The sequence below is a fragment of the Filicampus tigris genome, chromosome 6 (genome assembly GCF_054856515.1).
Source record: "Filicampus tigris isolate MCC_2025a chromosome 6, RoL_Ftig_1.0, whole genome shotgun sequence".
In the NCBI taxonomy this organism is placed as follows: domain Eukaryota; kingdom Metazoa; phylum Chordata; class Actinopteri; order Syngnathiformes; family Syngnathidae; genus Filicampus; species Filicampus tigris.
In genome coordinates, this window is record NC_141222.1 from 25,729,563 (window position 1) to 25,750,502 (window position 20,940).

General features: G+C 38.8%; 1 protein-coding gene across 8 annotated transcripts in view; it reads right to left on the reverse strand.

Annotated features, from left to right (window-relative positions):
* Positions 1-20,940, reverse strand: part of fat1a (FAT atypical cadherin 1a) — a 71,604-nt gene that overhangs the window by 34,549 nt on the left and 16,115 nt on the right. For 7 of the 8 annotated variants that reach the window (XR_015087100.1, XR_015087099.1, XR_015087101.1 and 4 more), the window contains exons 3-8: positions 20,060-20,374; positions 11,829-11,890; positions 6,536-6,871; positions 5,070-5,286; positions 4,568-4,642; positions 3,262-3,401 (exon numbers count right to left, since the gene is read on the reverse strand). Coding sequence is in view for 5 of the 8 variants with exons in the window: in XM_086033037.1 (XP_085889163.1) it covers positions 3,262-3,401; positions 4,568-4,642; positions 5,070-5,286; positions 6,536-6,871; positions 11,829-11,890; positions 20,060-20,374 (1,145 nt within the window). In the remaining 3 variants the exon portion in view is untranslated. The remainder of the gene's footprint in view (positions 1-3,261; positions 3,402-4,567; positions 4,643-5,069; positions 5,287-6,535; positions 6,872-11,828; positions 11,891-20,059; positions 20,375-20,940) is intronic. The other variant, XM_086033038.1, reaches the window with a different exon arrangement.

Here is a 20,940-nt window from a genome sequence, read left to right on the forward strand (position 1 = left end):
TACCGACTACAGTCCTGGATGAAAACGCTTATTGCATTATTTTTACTGCCGTGCTATTTCTTATCATACCAACTGCTAGCATGTTAGCATTTTGTTAAACACTTTACAGGGCATTACGCAAAATATTCAGCAATCCGTATGAGTACTGGTGATTCTTTATCTCGCTATACTGAATGTTAGAATATCAACTTCCAACATTTTATTCATTATCATTTGAAATAGTACTCAGCAACAGATGTAAAATTCTCAAAGTGCCTTTTGAACTCAAGCTATTTTTTTTTCAATCGCACCAGCTATTAGCAAGTTATAATTTTTTTTAATAAGATACTTTGTATTTTACAGATACAGTCTTATCAATTAAAATACAGGGCAGCATGTATAAACCTTGCCATATGTTAGCATATCAACTGTTAGCATTTGCTCAATCCTTACAATCATTACGACTTTACATTAGCAAAGGAGGCCTAGGAAGGAAAATGGATTCAATGTGATAAAGTGGAGCATTAGGAAGTGGCAGGGGTGCAGGGCTTTGGGGGTGGTTCTTTGTGCTGGTTGCCCCCCCCAACTGGGCCCGGTTTTGGAAGGACCGAGCCCCCTGCCAGGTAGCAGGTTGTGGGCACTGGCAGCGGGCACGCACACATGTTCCCAAAACAGGATTACCACCATACTACATACATTATGTCCTCTCTTGCTGTAATGTAATGAAATGATGATCGGTATGCGTGAAAGCATATTTGTTCAAAAAGTGAAGAAAGCGAGTGAAAATAGGCCAGCATGTCTCGCAAAGCTTCCACATGACTTTGATTGAGGATGAGATAATGAAGCAGAGCTTTCACGAGGTCGCCTTTGCAATGCGTGTGATCCACCCACCCCATCTAATTTGTAGACAAACTCAGCAGGTCTGAAAGGAAAACAAAACTTGAACGTTATCCCCAGAGAATCAAGTTTGCATCGCGACTCATGATTTTGCTATGTCCTGTGATCCACTGATTACCGGTATATGGTTTGTGAATGCAATGACTGTACCTTTAAATCTTCAATGATAATGACAAGAATTAAAGTTGAAGTCAATTTAGTCAGTAAGTAAGAAAATGGCAAAAATGTACTAATATCAGTATTTTATTTTTTCAAGGAAAACTATTTGAATTAAAGACGGGGTTTAAAAGTAGAACATTTGTTTTTTTCTATTTACGATGGTTATGTTTATAAAATTACACTCTTAGAGATGTGTCAAACTAACAAATTTACCTTAAAGTCTTCAAGGAAATGATCAGTTTTAAAAGTGACACAATTTAAAAGTCTAACAATTAAAGCTAATTGTTTTTGTCTAATTATGACTTTGTGTTCAGTAAATGATGGAAGAAAATTGCACATTTGCTTTTTATTTAATTGCCATTATTCATTCGACAAAATGATAAGAATTTATGTTTAAAATTAATAAGAATAAAAGAATATTAGAATAAATATAAATTGGGCACAATTTACCACTTTGACTCTGACTTTGAATTAAGGCTAAAGTTCACCTTTGACTGTGAGTCATTTAAGTACAAGTTGACGTTTGTTGCTGGGGCTTTGAAGAAAGTAGCAAGCAAAAAAGAAGTGGTCCACTAAATGAAAGGACACGCTGCGGATGAGCGAGGGTGGCTCGGCAAGGGCTTCAAGCGAGGCAACAGCAGCAGAAGAAGCGTGATGATGAAAGGCCGCATTCATAGCCAGCGACAACAAACGGATTCTTTCGCAGCCGAGGACAAAGGACGGCAAAGGCGGACTGTGGAAGAGCCCACAAAACTAGCATGTAGCTACATCGCAAAATCGCACGGACAAGGCGTGACCGTGAGAACGGCAAGAAAAACACAGACACTTTGTTACAACAAGCATAAAGATGTACATTTGCATAGTCATTTACATGTTAAAAAATTTCAAACAAACTACTTTGAAAGTTGCATTGTTTTCTTACAGAAAATTATAGGAAATAAAGCTTGAAAAATTTTAAGTATTGTAATTTTTATGTTGCGTAAAAGATGCTTGAAAACATATCTTAAAAATGAACCCTAAAATGCACTGGGAGCCAGTGAAGGGAGGCCAGAATTGGGGTTATATGCTCCCTCTTCCGAGCTCCAGTTAGGAGGCGAGCAGCAGCATTTTGGACCAATTGGAGATGCTCGAGGGACTATTAAAAGTGTATCAAGTGATTAGCTGTCACAAAAGAAAACATGGAATGACTAAAAGCACCGTTTTTGGCAGTACAGTGACATAGCTATTGATGTAAGAATGTGTGATGATTGTGATTTTGCGATTTTGCTTATCATCAAGAAAATCTTCTGAAAATGTCTCAATCTACTCTTAAATTCAACTCTGAAATGTTTTTGTTGTCATTAATATATTGGTTCAAACAAATGTACCTTTAGTTGTACTAGTCATTTAAAATGAACAGGAAACTAAAGAAACAAGGGTGGTATAATTTTTTTTGCTCATGGCTGAATATGCTAAATGACATAATTTCTGTCAAATCTCTGTTCAATTTTGGGATCTGCATAAAAATCATAACTAATTCAGAGGAAAACGACAACAACAATAAAAAACAAAAAAAAGCAACTTATCGCCCAAAACAGTATTCAAAATTACTCCTTTAATTTACCGATTAATTAATGGAAAAAAAAAGTAGTGTTTAATTTAGGGAGCAGAATAAAATTCAAGTTATTGGTCAAATTGACGACCATTCAACAAAAACAAGAAACTTTTTTTTGCCATTTTGTATGATTAAAAACAATTACTGATTTATATGCTAATTGTCTATGTTGCAATGTTTTCTTAAATATGACCATTACACTATTTAAATGTCTTGTGATGATGAAATTCCAACTGCAGGAACAGATTAACTTTATTTCTATTATTTCTCAAATTTCAGGGGGAAAAAAAAAACATCCCGACTATCTTTTTAAGTCCAATTATCTTTTAATTGGAACAATGTGCTAATTAGCGCAGTAAACACGTCAGCCTTCGTTACCGTAGGTCTCGTTTCACAGAATTGATTTGCGTCAACAGACAACTGGATTTAACCACTGCCCTCATCCTATCTTAACTACAAGGCAGGCAAACTTTATCAATTATCAACTAGACAAACCTAATTAGCTATGCGCTAGACAAATCTAATTACCCGAGATGACTGAATATGGCTGTTGGTGGTCTAGTCACGTACAGATGAATAAATAGAGATCCTACATCCATTTCCTCTCCAGTGTTTTGGCTAAGTTTTGTTACCTGCGTGCTAACTGTCCTGGTTCCATCTGTGGCCTCCACCGTCAGGTTGTAGTTGGACTTTTGCTCAGCGTCCAGCGGCCTTGCCACAATAAGGGTTCCGCTGGCCTTGCCCACATCGAAACGGCTGTCATAGTTTCCTCCTGTACAAAGGACAAGGGACACCGGTCACAGCAAGAAAGCAGGCAAACAAACATCACTCGTGTGAAAGTTCAACAAACAAACAAAGGGGAGATAACTTGAGGCCGGGAGGTGGTGTTTAAACAACATGTTTTGTACTATAATAAGAATGGGTAAAAAATAAAAATAATAATAATGTTGTTTTGGACGTTTGTTTATATGACAACAGCATTTGGTAGACTGAAAACGTACAAACATCGGGTGGGTGCATACATTTACGTTTTTTTTGTAAAGAACATTAACTACCGCACAGTTTCCAGAAGGATAGAAAATGTACGAAGCTGGATAAGTGCAAGTCACAACTTAGCATTCCGTCAAACTCATTCATTTGCGCGAAAACGGTATCAAGTTTTTATAGCGGGATAATTCAAAAACTTGTACTTGGTTAGCCTTCGTTTCCGATCAAGAAAACAAACGAAAAAGAGTAACCAACAATTTCAATAACGCTAAATGGTTGCACTTTCCAACATAGAAAAACATCAACAATAAATTAATATTGCCATGTAGCATATAGTCACATTAAAATCCAAAAGTCATACTGTAACGACATGTTAAATTGTAATTATAATAATAAATTGAATTTGCTTTTATTTTGCTTTGTTTTACTTTGCTGTTTGCTGAAAAGGTCAGCATTGCAAATGACAATCTGGTCTCAATTGTCTTCTGGATAAATAAAGGTTAAATAAATAAAATGCCAAAACCTCCGCATACGCCAACGTTAATAATGTCGCACTTTGTTTAAAAAGGACAAATTTAAGATGTTAAGCAATACATGACTACATATTTCTTTCATGTCGTTCCTAAAACAAAAACAAACTATTTATAAAAGTCACATAAAATCCAAAAGTCCGATTGTGACGTGAGAATGTGCAAATTACAAAGTGACGCTGCCACCTACAGGCCACAACCTACATTACACATTACACTGTTTTTGTCATCTGTTGTCATGTAAACGTAGCCATGGTAAGACAACATAAAACACGCAACATAATAGAAAAAGAGCATATTGACAACATTAAAATGAAGATCAAAGGCAAATGACATTCAAATCAAATCAAAGTGGCAGGCAAAAAATGAGGCACGATACGACACTGAGCATCTACTGTACACCATGTTTGCCAGCAGCTACCTTCTGCTGTACAGTTGTGGTCGCAAGCCATCTGAAGGACGTAAAACATCTCAGTGTCCTTTTCCTCTATGCCGCCTTGAAAGCATAACAATGCACCAGAGACAAAAGAAAGAAATCAAGGGACAGTGGTGGAGGAGAAGAAGAAAATGTGTTAGGAAAGTTCAATCTAAGCTTGTCTTAAGGTAAGATAATGCAACAAGATAGCACTACCAACAAGATAGCACTATCATCATCAAAATCTGTTGCTTCAATGTTTCAGTGCGTTTTTTTTTTATCACTTTCTGTTCTCTAAGAAGGATCTGAATGGCAAAATTAAAAAAAAAAAAGTCCAAGGGCGTCCTCGTCTATGCCTTTCTGTGACTCTTCCAGTCTCCCTGCTGCAACCTGCTGATGTCACTGGTCACAAGAATGGACCAATAAATTTCACCCGAAAGCTGAATATCCCGAACATTATTTTTTGGGGGGAAAGTATGACACGAACGTTAATTAGAGTGACGGCTACCTGTGATCTCGAACCACACGGGAACGTCCGACGACTCGGTGGCCACGACGCCCACCATGTGCGCCACGGGGTCGCTCTCCATCACGGAGAAGGAGAAAGGTGATTCCTCGAAGACCAGCGGGGCAGCGTCCTCCGGTACCTCAGGCTTGGGGATCCACTCGATGTGGAGGCGACATGTCGACGACTTCTGTGGGCGCCCGTTGTCCACCGCTTTAATCTGATACAGTCAGGTAACGAGAGGGTATTAGTTACTTGAAGGTCCACTGTTGGATTGTTTTTATACTTTTTACTCGTTAAAGTTAGACTGTTTCAATGCTTTTACATTTCCACAGTCATTAACATTTTTAAGATAAACTTTCGTTTTTAATGGTAGACTGTAGTAGGCTGAGGTTTTCAGGATATAAAAAAATGCCACCAAGATAAATTGTTTCAAAACTTTTTCCATCGTTAATGTGACCAACAATCTGTAGAACGTATCTGAAAAATCTGAACTGTGTAAGTGGTTGTGGTAAGTGTGCGCACACTCTTATAACTAGGGATGTGGCTGTGTTCAGAATTACTTAGGGTTTTTTTAAGGCTATAACTAAGTTATTTTAAAAATTGATTAATCTGTTGATTGTTTTATCTATGAATGACAAATCTGCTTTTTAAAAAATGTTTTAATCCTCACGCCTCTTATTTCAAATTGAGAGTGCAGACAATGCGCAAACATAAATGAATTATGATTCAGTTTCTTAATTTGTTGTCAGAAAATTGCCAAAAATGTTGATCATTGTTTTCCAAGGTAAAAGCAGATGTTTGCAAATGTCTTATTTTGAGGAAAAAAATAAAACAAAACAAAACAAAAACCATAGATACTTAGCATAATTTCATGGCGAACTACAGAAATCTGAGAATATTTACTGTTGAAAAGGCTGAAATTCTAAAAATGTAGACAATTTTAAATTAAACATCTCTAAATGATTAATTGATTATCAAAATATTTATCTCTTAATTTTAAACTGACAAACTTTTTACGTTTTATAGGGGTCAACCTAAGACTGTTTTACAGAGGTTAACTTCAAAACAAACCATTGTGTTGCTTTTACATTTTAGAGTATTGAACTTCTTTAGGGTAAGGTGTCTTTTAGTTTCCAAGAAAAACTATAACAAGTTGTTATCATCTTTTTACACTTGCATTGCAATGAAAGACACCAACATTTGCACTTTGGTGATTAATGAGGACTACGCTTTCCAGAGTAACATTCAAATTATAAACAGAACTGTATGTGGACATTATAGTACAGTATTGCAACTAATGTATATGGGCGACACACAGGTGGTGATCCACATAGTCCTATCGATTTTTAGTCTTGCAGAGAGTCAAGCAGGAAAGAGACTGGCAGCTAAGACAATCCTTCTTGTGCCATACCTCCCTGAGAGACTTTCACGGCGAGGGCGCCTGTTTCCAACTTTCAAAAACTCACCGTGAGGATGTCATACTCCCCCGCCGTCGAGAACTTCTTGGATGACACCGCTCCCGTCTTGGGTTCAATGAAGAACTTCCCGTGCTCGTCGCCCTCCTCCACGCTGTACGAGATCTCAGCGTTGGCGCCGTGGTCGCGGTCGGAGGCGACCACCCGGTACACCGGGTCCCTCCGCGCAGCGGGCCGCTCCTTCTCAGGGGTGCGCTCGCGCTCGGGAAGCTTAATCTTGTAGATCTTCTCCAGGAACAGCGGACGGTTGTCGTTCTCGTCCAGCACGTGCACGATGACGCGCACTGTGGTGGATTTGGCTGGAACGCCGTGGTCGGTGATGGTGACCTGGGGGGAGAAATAAGCAAAATATTACATCATTTTCAATAATTGTAATTTTGGGAGTCTCTATGTGGAAAACACGGAACATTTTTAACCAAAGGGAATCGTATAACTTGGTGGAAACAGGGCACATGATATCTAACTACTACTATGAATGATTCCCAAATGTTTCCTAAAAATCAGTAATGTACCCCTTTTCGTTACTGCCTACTTCCTGGTTAATGTAGGAATATGGATGAATGGTATTTTGAGTTCTGGGATAGACTGTACCATTCTCACCTTAGTGACTCAATAGAGAAAAAATCATAAATTTGTGTTAACATTCTATAATGTTTTGCAAAAATCATTAATGTGCAGCTTTAAAAGTAGCTGGGTACTTCCGGTTTGGTGTAGGATTCTATATGGACGGATGGTTCCATGGTACCATTTATGCTATAGTGACTAATTGAAAAGTTCATTTGTTTGTTGCGATGTTTTGCAAAAATTAGTAATGTAACCATTTTGGTTGCTGGTTACTTCCTGGTTCATGAGTTATGGATCGACGGCTCAGTATTGGCGCTACGTGGATGACACCATTGTGGGGGAAAAATTGCAATCGTGTGTAAAAAAAAAAAAATAATAAAAAGTATGGTTAATTCCTTTGTTCATAATTTCACAAAAAATGGTAATGTACAGCAGGCTGAATCATGAAGGTTGACATATACAGTAGATGGATGGTTCCAGTTTGACTTTGTGGTGGACTGTATAATTCACACGAACCACAATCATTGATGGAAAATTAAAGACACAAATTAAATTAGTTACAGAAATTTATAGTTCATTCGTTCATCTATGATTTCACAAAACGGTAATGTATGCATTTTGGTAGATGGCAACTTCCTGGTTAATGTAGAATGACTTATGGATGATGGCTCCATTTTGAATTTTGCGGTGGACTGTAACATTCATCTTATGAAAAAGGCAAAAAATGGGGAAAATAAGTCATTTAATTCACAACGAAAAAATGTGGGTCATTCCTACATGAATAAGTTTGTGAAATTCCCCAATGTACGCCCCTTGGTAGCATGATACTCCTGGTTCATTGTGGGGTAGTTATAATTGGGCTCGGGGGTGTGTTACAATTGCCAAAGTAGTGAACATTCGGACTTTCACACAAAGAACAGACGCAGCTTTATGTGTCATTATAGAGGCTTTTACTCGGGGAATGGGGAAAAAAATAGTCTTAGGACAACTGAACGCACAGTCACAGCACTGCTAGCAAGAGACGCCGCAAGGGCACAACAAATGTCGCCGCCGTTAAGAAGCATCTGCCAGCCACACACCATTTGCTAGCGTCATTTCAATTAGCCTGCTAATGTAGTTGTTTGGGGCGTCTGCAGATGGCCGCCAAAATGCACCGTTGATACAAGCCCAATGTCTCTCTCGAGAAGGATTGCCTGGCTAGTTCTATTTGCTGTTAGCGCGCAAAACCACTTTCACTGATAACAGTGGGAATTAACCTGTGCCCATGTGACAGATTACTGTTGAACACAAGATGTTGATTTAATATTATTGTGTGTGTTTTTTTTAAAATGAGAATTGAATGACTCATTTATGGAGTAACAGTCTCCTACCTGTAGATGACAGTGTTCCAATTTCACCATTATGTTGAATGGTTAGCATGCTAGCAAGCAACTATAGTAACAGGGTGGGAAAACATTTATATGATGTTGATAATGACTGTTTTATTGTTTTTATATTTTTATAGTGGTTAACTTCTTGAAGGTAGACAGTCTTATCATTTTACAGTTTAGGCTAATGTTTTGAGGTCAACCAATTTATTCTTTTTACATTTTATAGTTTTTCTTTTTTTTTTACAAAGACTGTTGTAGTGTTTTTACTGCGTGTGTGTGCGGGGGGGTAGACTGTTTTTACATTTTTATAGGTGTTAACTTAACTTAAGGTAGACTGCTTTATTTTTTTTAATAGAAGTAAGTACACCAGTTCATTGTTGTTCTATTTGTTACAGAGATGTTTTTTTAAAAGGTGTACTGTTTTTATAGCGGTTAACTTTTATTTGACAATGCTTGATTTTGTTTTAAGGAAGGCTGTTTTGTCCTTTTTCGGTTTTGAAAGTGGTTAACTCTTTAAAGTACACCGTTTTATCATTTTGTGAAAACAATGGTTGAAATTCTTACACTGCAATAGTGTTAACTTACATTTGACGGTGTCTAACTTCTTTTAAGTAGACTGTACATTTTGCTAGTAACAGTGGTGAGTTTTTTTCCCCCACATCTACTACAATTAAAAAAGTGCAACTTTTGCACTTGTGCGCCTTAGTCATACACATGAGGTCACTGCATCACGCAAGGGTGTGTGTTTGCACAGTCGTGTAGCACCCAGGTAGTGATCTACTTTGTGCTAAAGGCATGCTGTGTAAACCCACTGTTCACGGCAGATGTTCAGCTATATCCGCCTCCCCTTTTCAACCCCCCTTCTGTTGTTTCTTCTTTCCACTCTTCCCGGTCCAGGGACCTGATTCCTTAGCATGCCCCGGCATGTCCCACTTTGCCTCTCCCCTTCCCCCAGCCTCTCCCATCCAGACCGACGAGTTGGCCTATCTGCTCTCTCTCTTTTACACCCAGACATACAAACCTACCATTCCCCCCCATGCGCCACCAATCGCCTCTCTCATCGTAAAAGCTATAGACCCCCTCCCACTACCATCATTCTCCTAGGTCGAAGTTACCCGCCCCCGACTGTGTGTGCATGTGTGCGTGTGTGTATGGATTTAAAGGGTTGTGAAAGTGCAGTGTGAGAAAATGGCTTCCGGATTCCAACACACACACACACACACACACACGATGGGCGCACGAACACACACCTTAAGTCGCCATGGCAGCACACGAACCTTAACATGTGTTCCTTTCTTCTCTTTGAACTTTGCAATGTGGAATTCGACCCAAATTTGTCGGGAAAAGCGAGCCTCTAAAGTAGCACTAAACTTTGCAAGAGTTCAGTTCAGTTCAGTGAGTATCTAAGGCAAACTTTTGAGTTTTTCATTGCCTTTTTTTTCTTAGGTGATTCTCTTGTTCCAAATGAAGGACTGTTCAGGATGCAATTTGCAATTTATGGCCCTGTGTTTTTCAGTTTTTTAATTTTTTTTTTTTAAGTACCCTGTTTATTATTTTTACGTTTCAACGTTTTTAAAATGTCGACCACTGTATTGCTTTTACATTGGTTTAACTTCTTTTGAGTAGTCTGTTTAGTTTCAACAGTGGTTAAAAAAAATCCTTAATTATTTGTACATTTTACAATGGTCCATCTGTTTAAGGCAGATTGTTTTATAGTTTTGATGTGTTACAGTGGTTAACTTCTTTAAGGTAGGCTGACTCCACTGTAGATTGAAGAGTTTGGTTCTGTCAATGTTTTTAAAATGCATATTTACGGTTATTAGTGATCTTAAGTATGAGTTTATTTTGACTCCCTTTGTCCAACCTACCGCGTCTTACGCATTATACTTGGCACTTTTTTTCTAGCATTGTCTGTGAAAATTGCTATTGAACTCCATTCTACGGCTATAATTGAAACATGTAACACAATCTGAGGATGAGAAATAACGCAGCTCAGGCAGCAGATGTACGAGCAGCTGAACGCCGCCGCTCCCGACTGTAATTAAAAGCCCAACAAGAAGAAGGAAAAAAAAAAGGCAATTAAAACGGCTCCATTATCAACTTTGGTTTGTGCAGTGAGCAAAGATGGCGCAGCCGAGGTCAATTAAAAGCCTGGAGTGTAAAACACTGACGGTAGCTTCTTGGTCTACAAGACAGCGATGACTCTCCACCCAAAAACACAAAGTTTATTGGTTTATATGATTTACGGCCCTGCTGCTCTACCCAAAGAATACACCAACCTAAAATGAGAGAAAGACTCTTGAGTGTTAACCACATAATTATAAATGTTTACACATGATAACCTGGAATGGCTAGCTCGAGCCTCTCTAGAATTTGACCCCCCAAAAAATAATTCTGCGCCCCAAGGCAGTTTCACCTAGCATCTAACCTCACATGACATTGGGTAGGCATGTCTATCATGGGTTGACTCGCAAAAAAGTCTCAACAACCCATACTGTAAAATAAAACAAACAGCAAGTCTGCCATTTTGGTTTGGTAGCAGCCTCACAGTACTGCTTTCAAATTCAGCCAACGAAGACAGTTTCACATAGCAACGTGAAATCTTACAGCCATGTCTATCATGAGTATACCCACAAAAAAGTTTAACAAGTCATTTCTGAAAAGGGACAGGAAGTCTGCCGTTTAAAGGGCCCGTTTTGGGCCAGAAGCGCCCTCAAGATTTTTTTTTTAAGTCAGCCCCCACACAGCAACATGAATTTTAATCACCATGTCTTTCATGAGTAGACCAACAAAAAAGTCACAAGAACCCATGTTTCAAAACAAACAGGAAGTCTGCCATTTTGGTTTGAAGTGCCAATTTTGGATCAGTAGCAACTTACATAATTGTTTTTGAAATTCACCCACCAAAGACAATTTCATGTAGCAACATGAAATTTAATAACCAGATCTCTTATAAGTTGACCCACAAAAAAAGTCTTAAGAATTTGGAATAGTAAAACGAGAATTTTTTTCAGCAACATGAAATTTAATATTCATGTCGATGATGAGTAGACTCAAACACACACACACACACGCACGCCCCCGCCCACACACGCACACACACACACGCACGCGCACACCCAAACACAAACACGCACACAAAATTCAAGAACCCGTTTAAAAAAACAAAACAAGAAGTCTGCCATATTGAGTGTGTGAATTTTTGATTGGTAACACAGGTAGCACATTGGTAAAACAGGAAGTCTGCAATCTTGGTTTGGAGCAGACACTTTGGGTCTCTAGTGCCCTCAACAATTTTGGGAAAAAACAGTTCCTCTAAGCAACATGAAACGTAGTAGTCCATGCCTTACCTCAAGAATGTGCTCATCCTGCTGCTCCCTGTCCAGCTTCCTTGACGTCGTGGAAACGAGGCCTGTAGGGAATTATACGTCATTAATACACTTTATTCCAAAATAATGTAAAATGCCCCAAAAATGGCAATTTCAGGCAACCATCCGCAAAACATGAACAGGCGGAGGAGATAAAAGATTTCCCGCTGTTAAGAATTTTTGGCAGCTGCCAGACGGACACGTGTGAAATGTCGCAAAGGCTCGCAAAGGCCAGCCCAAATAGCTCAGTTGAGTAACGTTTAATTCCTACGCAAGCTGAACAAACAAGACATTGCAACCGACTAAAATGGAGAAGAGACACAACAAAATTAGCAAGTCTTTTTGTGCTCTTAGTGTAAAAACGTCCAGTCGAGACGATGCACTTATTTTGGTTGAACGAAATGGACAAACAATGAAAAACCTTTCACTTTAGTCCACAGATTTGCTCAACAAATAGTTTCTCTTTTTGACTAGACCCAAACCCGCCAAACATACAAATGAAAAATGTTCCATCTGTCTAATCCTAAAGTTACTCCCTCCAAACTGGAATGTAGCCTGCCTGCTAATTTACAGACGGACAAACCAACAAAAATCGTTGTACATGTTTGTTAGAAAACAAGTATTTTCCTCACGTTCGATTTATCATGGAATCCTAAAAGAAGTCAAGAGGTTGGTTCCATTTATTTAAATCTTAACGGAATCCTCCATGAATCTGAAAATAGCCTGCTATCTAACATCCACACAGACAAAAGAACACAACTTTTGCATGGCTTCACAATCAGGTCTACTCTTTTCCAGCTACTGCCTCATTCTTGTCATAACACACACTCGCTGATTGCAGAACGTGCCTTTCAACCTTATCTATTGGCTTTTTAAGGCATCTTTTGCCAAAAGAGAAATAAAACTAATCTTAGCCCATTCACAAACACGCAGACAAAAGGCGAAGAAAATCTGGCTAAACGGCGACGTTCTCAGAGGCATCTCGTGCTCATCCTGCCAGCGTTAATTGCACCCGAGCACGGAGGAGACGAGCCAGCTCGGACCGCACCAAGAGCTGCCCCGTCGCCACACCGCGACCCGATTAGCATCAAGCAAAGGATTTCCGAAACCCCAAAAGCCAGCGAGGAGCGCGAGGCCCACAACTTACGGTTGCCCAGAAATAGTTGCAGGCTCAGCACTGCAATTAGGAAAACACAAGCTACTTTTCCATTTTCAGACTTTCCTTTTTGGCTCTTTTTAATCTTAAACATAAGACTACTGATTTTCATTCAAGGGAAAGAAAAAAAACACCAAACAAATGTGCATACATTTTTTAATCATCTCCACTCTAAAAACAGGAAGAATAAATCTTTGTTTTACACTTATGAATTTCAACCCTGATGGCACAAATAAAGCTCCCAGTTAGCTATCCAATGAGAAGCTCAAATCTTTACATTTTCAATCCCATAGACCATAGGTGTCAAACTCTGGTCCTCCAAGGCCTCTTTCCAGCATGTTTTCCATCCCTCCCTGCTGCAACACACATGATTCAAATGATCAGCTCATCAGCAAGCTCTGAAGGAGCCTGATAATGATCATAATCATTTGAATCAGGTCTGCTGCAGCAGGGAGAGATGGAAAACATGGAGGAAAGCGGCCCTCGAGGACCGGAGTGGGGTTGTTGGGTTTGCACAAATAAAATTACAAATAAAATTACTCTTCTGGGAATGAAATTGCAGTTTTACAAGAAAAACATTTAACAGTAAGAAAAACGTTTTGGGAAAACATAATAGTAATCGATTGAGAATAAAGTTGTATTTTCATGGTTAAAAAATAGCACTGAATCATACAAGAAGAAATTTATGACATGAGGAAAAATATATATATATATATTTTTTGGGGAAAAGAAGTCACCTTTATAAAGTCAGTCCATTTTTACTTAAAATAGTACAACAAAAAATCCCTCGTGAGGATAAGCGGTGTGGATAATGGACGGATAATTGTATTTTTGGAGATTAAAGTCATAATATACATATAAAGATACAATATGAGAATAAAGTCAGCCAAACTGTGACTTGGGAGCAAAAAAAAAATCCTAATTGTGTCACTTCAAGCATGTGTTATAAATCTAGCCTGGCAATGGGCAAAGTATGAGACAGAGAAACACTGTTTCTTGCTTGTTTTTGCATTCTACATCTTGTCCTGGTTTTGTTCCACATGTTGACAGCAAAGCGTAAAGCTCAGGATGCGCGGCCAAGCCAAACATCTCAGACAATACTTTCATCTATTTCAACAGCTTGAAGGTTTGATTCCTATAAGGCTTTATTGGACCTAAAATGAATACTTGCTAAATAGGACCGGTCTTTTCATGCAAGGATATGCGGCCTGATCCTGAAAACTGGAAAATGATCGGGTTGGTGAGCCAAAAAAAGTCCACACTTCCAACACGCAGGCCTCCCTTTTGTCCCAATGCACACAAAGGCCATCGCGAGGCGTGGGCCGAGGAGGGCTGACGGTAATTATAGCCGTGATAGTCGGGCTGAGGGGCGGGGGAAAAAAACAAAAGCCAAGCAGCGGAGTTCTGTCCGTGAGTGAAAAATGGAACAGAAATTTGAGAAAATGGAGGCCAGAAGGGAACTTAAGGAGGTCAGGACACGGCTGTGATTAGAGATCCAAACGGGACAAAGAGTGGCCGAAAACAAATATGAATGCTCAAGAATACATTTTATGAGTCACTAATATGAGAACTTTATTTATTTATTTTTATTTTTTTGGGGAAAGTAGTATCCAAATATTACTAGAGTATTACAGGTTGTTGTGAGACTAAAGTCACTGTTGAGTTTGTTTTTTTATTTGAAAAAAAAAAACCCAACAAGAAACAACAGCAACAAAACAAAGTTATTAGAAAAAATTATCAATGTGTATGTGGGGAAAAAAAATACAAGAAAGGTCTGTCACAATACATATATATATATATATATATATATATATGTATATATATATTTTTTTTACATAATTCACCTACTTGCTGTTTTTGTGCTTAAGCCAAAGCAAAAAAAGTAGTGCATTCAAATAATTGCTTTGGCGCCATGTTCTGGGACCTATAGGAAATTATATACTTTCTTAGGAGCGTGTCAATTACTCGCACATTCAGAACGTGGGTTTTTTTCAAAAGTACATCATATGAGTAGAAAACTGTAAAAACGAGTATGATCTTAGGTGATTTTTATTTTCTAATCTACGGGAAAAAGGCAGTACCATTAAGAGAATAAAGAACAATTTAAAAGAAGAACTTTTTGTCCAACATAAGAGTCTGACAGTGAGCAACTTGCAATGCTATGAGACGCAAACACTTAAAGTACATTAAACAGTATAATGTTTTTGTCCCCCCTACCCCAAAAAAAAAAAACAATAGTCATGACCACTTAAGAATAAAGACCTATTTGGTATGAGAGGCGAAAAAAAAAAATACAAAAAAGTTGTAATATTCAGTTCATTTCCATCCGTTCTTTCCACTGGCATTGTGATCATAGTTTGACCTGCGGACAATAGCCAGGAAGTTGTTGGAGTTATCCTTTCCCTATCTGACTTCCCGTGATAATGGCTGCGTCTCTGCTGAAAAGGCAACAATGAGAAGCATCTCCCCCTCCTAAATCTAAACCGGTATGACTCCCAACCACAGATCCCGCCAAATGTATGATAAAAACACAAAATAAAATACATATAAACATGAAATAGAATCAAACATATTAGGATGAATACAAATATCAACCGATGGCAAGAAAATTAAGATAGATACAAATTTAGTTAAGACTTATAAGTGTTAGGCACATTAGCGGCTGCAGTCTGTACAATTTAGTTGTGTTTAACTTTTAAGACCAGTACAGTATCGAACATCCCTTATTGTTATTATTATTATTATTATTATTATTATTATTATTATTATTCCTGTGAGTATTGTTAAAATGACTGTCCACATGTCGCTACAATGTTTCTGATCAAATATCAGTTGCTTGTTAATTACTGCAACATCAATGCTAGTTTCGGTCGTACATCTATGGCGTTTTGCATTGAGTGTTAGCATTAGGCTAGCAGAACTGTAAGGCCAAGTTATGTGGTTTGGTGAAATACACATTACATTTTCTTGTATGCTTAGTTTCATAGTAAACTTCAAGGGTAGTGGCAAAAAACAGTATGTCAAGGTACAGCTGTTTTGAGCAGCTGCCTTTTTATTTAAAAAATAACACTTGAGGCAAACAAAGTAAATGACACTTTAAATCTTACAGAACCCTCTGGATGGTATGGGGAATCTCTGCCCTAATTGATCGAGACTGGGTGCAGCGTTTAAGTGTGATAAGATTGTCAACCGGCCTTAGCAACAATCTATTTCCCGTGTTTGTCTTGGTTACCATCGCCAAGCAAACAGGCCATTTACGAGCGTGCCGTTCAAAGTCCATCGATGTCCTGCCACTGCAATGTTCCAGACACCGCACGGCATCAAATGTGGGCGACCGCCATTGACGACCTTTAATAAGTGTGTTGACAAATTGTCCAAGGAGACAAAATATAAGCCGACATCAAGTGGGATGCCTTGACTGAAGAATACATGAGTCAAGTATGCATGCGGGGGATTTAAATGAAAGCTTGTCCGCCCATCACAACACAAATTAGAACAGTCTTGCCCATACATTAGAAGCCACAGGCAGAGTTCACACAAGGCTAACTCTGGCAACACAATCCACATCAATCTGCAAAAGAAAAAGAAAAACTGGCCAAATCCGATTTTACTTTACAATGTAAGGCAGTCTTTTATCAAACTTTTACAAGGCCTGCACACCCTTGGCGCACCCCTATTCCCAGCGTTACACATTTAGGCAAATGATCTTTGAAAAAAAAATAAATAAATGAAAAATCGAGACATGCCTATTGAGCGATGTTGATTTTACGTTGTAGAACTACCTTTCCAAATCTTTTTAGCTACGCGCCCCCATAAAAGTCATAAAAGAGTTGGCGCACCCCAATCCTCACAATCCCTGCTACACGGCAGTTCTAGTATAGTGCTTTAAAGTGCTTTACACTGGCCAGTCAGCTGTAGAGTACAATTTAAAATTCTTCGACTGATCTATGAATCACTGAAGGGTTTGGATCCTGAATATATTAAAGACAAATTGGGCTTTGAGGTCTACAGACTCAACCCAATTAGTGGAGCCCAGAGTTCAAAGCAAAAATGGTGAAGCAGCGTTTAGCTGTTATGCTACACGCATTTTTTTTATTCTTTACTTTGCTTTTAAATGTCTTTCGTTCCTTATGATGTCAATGCTTTAAAATGTTGCACATTTGATGATGTGAAGCACATTGAGTTAGTTTGTGTATGAAATGCACTATTTAGATAAAGTTGCCTTGCCGTTAGCCCCAAACACTCTTAGTGGAGAACCAAAAATGCAACACTTCCATTCCAGCTTTTCCCGCCTCTTTTTAGGTAGCTTCTGAAGTGAGCTGTTCTGTATTTCGCTTGCAGGTGTTGATTTTTACAAAAAGAGCTGCTCTAGCGTTTTAAGTGTTAAAAGCTTCGTGTCAGAGAAGGCAGTAGTTCATTTTTACTGGGGTGCAATAAAGGAGACCCAAGACTTCTTTTCGCGCAGCAAGTGCAGGGCAATCACCACATCTACCACCACCCAAGGCGTCGAGTGATGCCTTCGCGCCTTTGAAGCCTTACAGCTATAGTGGATAAAGGAACACTACTAGCTTGTTAGCTTGGAACACATGCCGAAGGGGTACACACACGCACACAAAACATAGGCTTTCATTTATTTTCCCACCCTTTGGTTCACAAGCTTTGCATGAACGCCAAGACGGGGGCCCTGCACGTCTGACACAGATTTAGAACGTGTTATTATGGAAAAAAGGCCTCACATGCGGTAAATTTAAACATTTTCACAAACCGGCAATATGCGGTTGCCGTGTCACAGTTGACGCATCAAGCTTATGCAGTCCTTGCATCCCCTTTTTAATGGCAAATCCTAGAAATTATTCAAATTTGACATCATGCTACTGTCGCATGGCATGATATAGCCTAAAAAGCTAGGGCAACTTCCTGTATAATTTCAAACATGGGTCTATTTATTTGTTGTGATTATGATGGACATTTGTACCTCTTCAGATAAGTTACAAAAAGACAAAAAAAAAGGCCTCCGACACCAGCTTCACCAATCAACAGGAAACGTCGAAGGACCCATGCCTGAAATTTTAAGGATTCGCCATGAAAAAGCAAGCACGAAAAACCCAGGAAGTTTTGAAAAGTTTCGATTCAAAAGTTGGTGGACGTGTCTTTTTTTAATTTTATTTTACAAATACAGTATGTACAGTATGATTTAATTGATTTATAAAGTGTCTAGACAGATTTAGTTCTTAATAATTGCAGTGGACATTGAACTGTACATGAAACGGTGACGTGATAAAGCCGCAGATTTGTTAGTATTGTTGTTATCTGATTTACGATTTACTGACTTATGCTTACGCCACACTTGCTTGGTAAAATTTTATGAAAGCTATCGTAGTAAGCACTTAAACACTTAAAGTTGTAGAATATTAAAAAAAAACGATCTTTCATATTAATTCATTGTTCTTTCGCGTAAGCCTGACCTAAACCAAAACATTTACGAATCTGATATTGTTTATTGTAATACAGATTAATTTATCACATGTGTTTGTTTAAACAAAATAAATGGGAAGAGGACCTTGAAAAAAAACAATCAGATATCAAACCACAATCACAATATTGAGTGGGGTCGGGCTGAGTCGTAATTAGGTTATTTTTTTTAAATCATTCAGTCCTATTATCATACCTACAGGGAAAATATGTTTACAGCTAAACTAGCAATGGTTAATAATTTTTTACACTTTTATGACAAATTACCTTTGGAAGGAATTAATTCAATGGACATGACTTCCTTCGGGGGCGCAAGCAGCTTTTTTTCCTCTATTCCCCATGCTGACACATTTAATCAGCCACAGAAGAAGGGGAAATTAAAGTTAGCGTGCTCTTGCATTAATTACTTCCCCCGTCTACTTGGGAATACCCATGCATGACTTATGCCAGGACGGTTTGTGGAGTGGGAGGGGCGCTACTAACGCTCTCCGTCCTTATTTGGTCAGAAAGTTCACATTGGCAGTTGTAACAAAAATAACTCTGCAGCTTGTGTTGATGCTACTACCTTTGGGAGTGGGGAAAAAAGGACCACACACACACACACACACACACACACAAACACGCAATTGACAAAGTGTAGAGCGCACGGGCAAGTTCATAAGAAGCCGATGAAATATTAATGGTCACGCCATTTGCAAAGCACCGCATGAGAAAAGGCACTTTTAGAGTGCAGAGAGGACCCCTCAGGCACAGCCCAATAAAAGAAAAAAGTAAATTGCTTTTTCATTTTCATAAATTAATAGATGTGAGGTATTCACACAGGCATGTTAATGTGACGCCAGGTGTACTCCATGCGAATTTATAATCTGAATTGGGACGCCACAAAAACAAACAAAAAAAACGTCTGTAAATCTGTCTGTACATGCATTTATGAAACAGTAAAGGTGCAACGATCAATAAATAACTAATCGATTGTCAAATTAATCAAAAACTTTTTTTTGATAACCTATTAATCGTTTAATCATTTACAATTCAAAATTGTTTAAATCTTCTCAGTATGCCATACTCTCCCATCATTGGTAAACACTAAGCACTGATTTTTAGAACAGTTTCAGAGGCTGCTCATGTTGTCCTTGGGGCTAACTAGTACACGCTGGCACCATGTTTTTGTTGTTGTTGTTTTTATGGCAATGCACATTATTCGACATAGCAAAAAGGCATCCGTATATGCTCTCGTCTTCGTCCTCCTGCCGTGTGCAACCACTCACCCCTCACCTCTCTGCTCAGCTGAGAAGGTGACAGAAAAAAGCTGTTGGCATCTCCAATTATTCTTGTTTAGTGATTTCTGCAAGCAGCATATTGCTGTGGGACTGAGCCTGCCCCCCTCAAAAAAGAAACGAAAAACTCATTACCGGTGATGGACAGTTTTAGCGGTAATTGAAACCTTCACCTTTATAAAACCACGATAAACCGTCAAACCGGGAATCGACCCATGCCTACCTAGAGCTCCGGACAACAATAGCAGACAACTATGAATCCATGTAGCCCCTCCCAAATCTCCCCTCAAAACCAACAGCAGTCTTACCTGTCCTGGAGTTGATGGCGAAGAAGCCTTGTGGATTACCACTGGTGATCTTATAGCTGAGTTTATCGCTAGATTTAGCATCTGGGTCCAGCGCATCTATCTGGATGATAGACACGTCCTTGGGGGAGTTCTCCATCACGGAGGGGTAGTAGACGGGTTCCGATGCCTGCGGCGCGTTGTCGTTGACGTCCTGCACTTCGATGTAGACCTCCACGAAGGCGGAAAGGGGAACCACGCCTCGATCCATGGCGTAGACCGTCAGCCAGTAGTGGGGAGTGGTCTCGTGGTCCAGCAGCTCTTGCGTTCGGATGATACCTAAAAGAAACGAGACCATAACGTGAGTTCAGCCGCAACAATCTGGAAAAGAGATTTTTCTGACCTGAAAGAGATTTTAGCTTTGGGTGACACTTTTGTATTGATCGTGATATAATATATATTTTTTTTATGTAATATGCTTTCAGCATTGGGTGAAATATTTTTTTACTAACCCTTTTGAACCGAGTATCTCTTTTTTCTGTGGTCAACAACTCTGTATTGGTTGTAGTATTTGGGGGGTAATTTTATGCCAATGTTTTGTCCTTGTAAACTTTTCGTATTGATCATGATATTTTGGATTTTGTGAAGTATGTTTTTAGCATTGGGTGAAATTTTACATAAATGCGTTTTTTTCTTTAATTGAAAGATTTTGTAAGCAGTATCTTATCATTTGTACGTTTAGGCTTCAGCACACATTTCAGGCAAATGTGTATTTTTTTTTTTTTACAGTAAAAAACAATGTATTGCCCAAGGTATTTTTTGTCACTATGTTTTAGTGACAGAAAAGAAAATGTTCCTCATAAAATTTCAGAGGTCAAATCAAATAAAGGCATATGTATGTGTAT